At 40.7% G+C, this 5,742-nt stretch overlaps 1 protein-coding gene across 5 annotated transcripts in view; it reads left to right on the plus strand.

Annotated features, from left to right (window-relative positions):
* The window catches only part of LOC119423239 (endophilin-A1), a 17,874-nt gene extending 12,174 nt beyond the window's left edge, over nt 1–5,700 (plus strand). For 3 of the 5 annotated variants that reach the window (XM_037690643.1, XM_037690644.1, XM_037690645.1), the window contains 3 exons: nt 885–890; nt 3,294–3,311; nt 3,421–5,700. In XM_037690643.1, the coding sequence (XP_037546571.1) occupies nt 885–890; nt 3,294–3,311; nt 3,421–3,617 (221 nt within the window). In that variant the 3' untranslated portion in view covers nt 3,618–5,700. The remainder of the gene's footprint in view (nt 1–884; nt 891–3,293; nt 3,312–3,420) is intronic. The other 2 variants (XM_037690646.1, XM_037690648.1) reach the window with 2 other exon arrangements.
* Nucleotides 5,701–5,742: the final 42 nt, after the last annotated feature.

Raw genomic sequence — 5,742 nt, forward strand, 5'->3', positions numbered from 1 at the left:
TCCAGCTACTCTGCAGAGGAAACTCATTTCAACCTCCTGGATCCACGATCTCATTCTTTCAGTCTCTACCCAGAGTTCATGACCAAAGTTGAGGGGAGGGACGTAAACTGACCGGTAACCCTCTTCACCTCAACGGACCGGCACAGAGTCCACAATACTGCAGACACTGCACCAGTTCGTCTGTCAATCTCACGCTCTATTCTTCCCTCACTCATGAACAAAACCCAGAGATACTTGAACTCCTCCACTTGAGGCAGAACCTCACCCTCGACCTGAAGAGGGCGTTTACCATCGGGGCAAACTGAGGTCGCTGATTGGTCAGTTGCTAACGAGCATACAGGATTGATTGACAGGTGGCATTGAGGATCCGCGTCGTGCAAAAAAATCATAGATTTTACTGGCCCGTTTAAGTGACATCGTTCCATATTTATTTCAAATTTATTCAATATTTCAGTGAATTTAAGATTTGAGAAATGAACTTCTTCAAAAAATCCTAATGGATTAATGGATTAATGAATTAATGGATTAATGGATTAATGGATTAATGGATTAATGACGGTTTCTTCATTTTTCAGGGGTGCTGAGTTAAAATGTAGGGGTGCTTGAGCGCCCCCAAAAGAGGCTAAAATCGCCCCTGTGACAAAGAAACGTTCTCCGGCGGACAAGCATTTCTCTGTTTTTCTTTTCTCATCAGTTTTCTGATCTCCTGTTTCTTCCTTTGTGTGCCTCTTCTCATTTTCAGTCAAGCTTCAGTTTATTCTCACATTTCTGTTCGCTCCTCATCGCCGTGTTCGTCCCAACAGCTCATCATTTTTCACATCGAAAACTTTGTTCAATTAATAATGTTTTTTCTTGAATGTTTTCTTTTTCTTTTTCTTTTGCAGCAAGATCTCCAGGTGAGCAAGAGTGACTTGGGAAGAAATTTCTATCTCACTTTATCTGTTTTCAGTGGATACATGTTTTTTGATAATAAGTGTCTTTTTTTGTTTTTTGTCTGAAGTCTGGTGCTGTTTTCTTTAAACCATGCATTTTCTTTTGATTTGTTTCGTCTCTAGTCATTGTCTTTTTTTAATGAAATTTGTCCTTTTGGGAAATGTGTTTATTATTTATTGACGTGTTCTTTAACACAAGTACCCAGCTTGTTATACATTTTAATATGTTTGTCCACTGCAGTAACGAAATGTCGTCTAAGAGTTAATGAAAACTCAGTTTGTGCATTTTAGTCTTTGTCTGGTTGTGACGTGATGAACAGTCATTGGCTCATTTCTGCCTCAACACCAAAGGACAGAAAATACTTAGTCTGGAAAAGTTTTTTCAAAAATTATCTCTTCAGAAATTGACGCTAATATTTTATAGAGATTCATTACAGAGTTTAAATATCGCAAGACTTTATTTCTTGTAGTTTGGATGAATGTGGCTTACGGATAATGAAAACCCAAAACTCTGTGTCTCAGAAATTCAGAATATTGTGATCAAGTTCCATATTGGGGTAGAGGCATCCGACTCGGGACCTGAAAGTCCCAGGTTCAATTCCCAGCCATTCCCACATGTCGTGGTGTCTCTGAGCAAGACACCCAAACCCGAACTGCTCCCTGGGCGCTGACACAACTGCCCACTGCTCCACTGGGTGTATCCCAGCTGTGATGGGTTAAATGCAGAGAACTAATTGTATGGGAACATACAATGATGACAACACGTAGCACTTATTATTGGAAACTCGTGCGCACCATGCACTGATGAATCATGGCTGCAAATGTTGCGTTCCTCAAGTCGAGTCACTCCTGAACCAGAGACGACATCAGAAGCAACCTAACTGGGCTAAGGAGGAAAAGAACTGGTCTGCTGCTCAGTGTCCAGTGTCCTCCTTCCAGACGAAAGTAAAATTTACATTTCATTTGGAAACCAAGTCCCAGAGGCTGGAGGAGTGGAGAGTCACATAATCTATGTTGCTGTTAGTTCAGTGTGAAGTTTCCACAGTCCGTGATTTGGGATAATCATAAAAAATACAAGAAATAAAGACACAACATTTCACTGTATGTAAAGAATCTATATATTATTCAGTTCAATTCAGTTCAGTTTATTTACATAGCTCCAAGTCACAGCTTACTCCAAAGTGGAACAAACCAGTTCTGCTTGTGATAAGACCATCTTATCACAAGCAGAACTGGTTTGTTTCACTTTGGAGTAAGCTTGTTGGGGGAAGAATCAGTTTTGTTGTGTGTTTCCTTGACTGATGAAGCCTTCTGGATCGAAGGCGAAACGTTTCAGCACAAAAAAAGAAACTGTCCAGATGACCTGACTGAAAAATGTCGGATATAGGATTTATCAAACAGGAAAGTCTTAATCCCAGTCTTCAAACTGGACAATGTGTCAGCCTCACGGACAGAAACTGGAAGTTGGTTCCACAAGAGAGCAGCCTGAGAACTGGAAGATCTTCCTCTTATTCTGCTGCTGGAAACTCTAGGAACCACAAGTAAACCTGCAGCCTGAGAGTGAAGTGCTCTGTTAGGAAAATATGGAACAATAAGATCTGTAATATAAGATGGAGCTAGGTTGTTGAGAGCTTTGTAGGTTAGAAGTAAGATTCTAAATTCGATTCTGGACTTGACAGGGAGCCAGTGGAGAGAAGCTAAAACTGGAGAGAGATGATCTCTCCTGTCAATTCCCATTAAAACTGAGTTGTAGCCATTTTGTGTTTACTGAGGTCAATAAGGTGTGGCGGCCATCTTGAATCGGGTTTTCTCCAGACGTTAATCAGATGCACATCCAGTGAGAGTTGCAGTAAAATTTGTCCACTGGGTCATGTGGTATTTTCTGTTAATTTATTCCAGATTTTAGATAATTATAAACTGCAAAATCTTTGTGTTTAAAAAAACAAAACATTTGAATCTATTCAAACCCCTTTGAATTAAAGCTGAAAGACTACTGAAAGACTACTCCTGATCATTTATTGAAGGGGCAGTAATGAGCTAAATCTATGTTCCAAACAGATTTTAATTACAAGAACACTGAAAGAATTCGTACCAAGACCTGAACTTGCACAAAAGTTTTCTGGATCCCCATTAAAATGAAAAGGGCCTTCCTGTGTCTGTGCTACATCTTCATACCTGCAGGTCACCTTTGTTTCTCTTTGCTTCTTGCTGTGGTGGAAAAACAGGTGAACTGAGAGGGTTCTGCTCCTCTAATTCTCCATCATTATGAGAAAAGTGAAACGCAGCTTACACTTAAAATGTCTCGTAGTTTCTGCTCACTGATGATTATATGCGGTTTCATTCTTGCTTCTTTCTTTCCTCCTCCAGCCAGGTCTCCAGGTGAGTCTTCACTGTAATCTTTATGAGCTCTGCATGCTGCATCTGATCTCTTCAAGCCTTTTTTTGTCACCCTGGTATATGTCTAACCTGGTGTCCACTGACTCCGCAGCCCCGCTGGACCAGCCCTCCTGTCGTGCGCTGTACGACTTCGACCCTGAGAACGAAGGGGAGCTAGGCTTCAAGGAAGGCGACATCATCACCTTGACCAATAAGATCGATGACAACTGGTATGAGGGGATGCTGCATGGCAACTCTGGCTTCTTCCCCATCAACTATGTGGATATCCTGGTACCCCTGCCCCAGTAAAACACACCAGCTGGGTCCATGACATGTCCCGGCCTTTCCACGTCCACAGTATTCCCAACGAGCTTCTCCTGAAAAATTCCTACAAGTATCCTTCACTTCTCTGTAAACAGAGCTGAGACAGCGACAACACAAAAACAAAGATGTGAACAAGGTGGTCAAGTGCGATAACTGAGTGTAGTAACGTTTTGAAAAAGAGAATAAATCTGCGTGGATTGTTTTGCGTCTCCTTATCCCAGGAGGTCCTGTAGTCACTCCCGCCCTCCTGTTTCTGCTTCTGTCTCAGTTGGCTGTCCGTCCCTCACGAGTTGACCATCACAGCAACTCCTTCACTCATTCTTTGTCTTTATCAAAGTAAAGTAGACGAGGCTTTGTTCCCTGCATGCTTTAGGCTCATTAGCAATTTAAATCAAGCACGTAGTTTAAACCATTTTTGGTTTTGTTATTAAAAAGACACGTTGAAGTAGCATTTGTTTTAAATATTTTTTCTTGTTTTGATGGTTCATTTTCTGACACGTGGAAGCTTTTTATTTATAGTGCACATTCCAGTCCCGCCCTGAACATGTTGTTTGGAGGAGATCCAGCTAAAGTTCTTCAGTTTGCATCATCATCGTCATCACATGTGAAGTTATCACAGAAACTGTAGCACATTTCCACTGCATTGATCATTAAATGAAACAGTTTTGACACCTCGATTCTGATTGACAGCAAAGTCAGGGTTTATTGTAGAAACACTGTGGATGTCTGAACAGCACAAGACCGAATGGAGACACCCCCCACCCCCAAAAACCCCAACTAGCTCAGACCTCCATTTATACCTTTCCGTGTGCGTTGGAGGCTTGTACAAGTACAGTTGTCCACTGTACGCCCAGATGTTCTGACACCTTGTTACTTCTCGTAAGAATAACACAAAATACATTTTTAAAGAGGAGGTCAGTTTGACCCACAAGCATGAGGGCCCACATTGAGGGGCCCTCTTATTACAAGTGATTGGTCCACACATTTCATAACTCGTCAATCAACACATGCTAGTTGATTGGTCATACACAAAAACTCGAATGGATCATGTTTCTTATTTTATAGTACACATCTGAGCCACTTGAGTGATTCAAAAGACCGATTGGGTCGTTGCTTTAAGTATTTAAGAAATAATCTCCTCCAGGATCTCCTCCATCTTGTCCACCAGGATGAAACGTGGGTTTGTTCTGAAGCTGCACGTCAGTTCGCTGCTGTTACCTCACGTTGTTCTGCAGTTTCATACGGTGATGCCCGACGTGGACGGAGGGAAATAAATTGTGCAAACTGTCAAAGGGATTGAGGTTACTTTTTTTGGTGTGGATTTTTTTATTTGAAATGATGCAACTCACATGAAAAGCCTAACATTTAGTGGTTATATGATGAAAACGAAAACATTTGTCTTTTTCCATTTTGCACTAAAATTTAAAAACTCGAATCATGTTTTATTTAATCAACTGGGGGGCTTGACTCACTCATCATCTGAGGCTTGATTCTCTTACACACTGGCAACGCATCAAACCTTCATCGTACCAGTCAACACTTTGTTTTCATGTCAGTACTCTGCACAGATTCCTAAATTCAGGGTGTGGGTTTAGGTTTGTGTTCAAATTATGCACAGGATCAGGGTCACGGACGACCTCTGCTGCTGCTGAGGAGTTTAAGATTTACTGTCTCTGGCAGGGTTCACATCACAATAAACAGAAAATCACTTCACACCACTCAGCTACAATAAGAGATGCAAACCCAACAGATGTTAAGTGTTACTTTTTATTTGTTATGAGGAGGCACAACTCGTAACGGGCGGTGTTTCTCCTTCACTACAGAATAAGTGATGCAGTGTGAGCAGGTCATGTATTGATTAATTTTAAAAGCAAAATAAGATCTTTGTTTTTTTGCTTTCTTTTATTTTTTATTGTGTCTATCTTTGCCCTCAATGAGGACTGTACAGCTTTCTTGTGTGTTTTGATTTCACCTTGTGTGTATAGTTGCGCATCGACAGTAACGTATCTTATTTTTGTAACTGTGACTAAAGTAAACACATACAGTATAGGTGTATTTATAAATATATATGGACTGATATATATATATATATATATATATATATATATAT

This window comes from Nematolebias whitei, chromosome 16, assembly GCF_014905685.2.
Source record: "Nematolebias whitei isolate Nwh7 chromosome 16, NemWhi1, whole genome shotgun sequence".
NCBI classification, from domain to species: domain Eukaryota; kingdom Metazoa; phylum Chordata; class Actinopteri; order Cyprinodontiformes; family Rivulidae; genus Nematolebias; species Nematolebias whitei.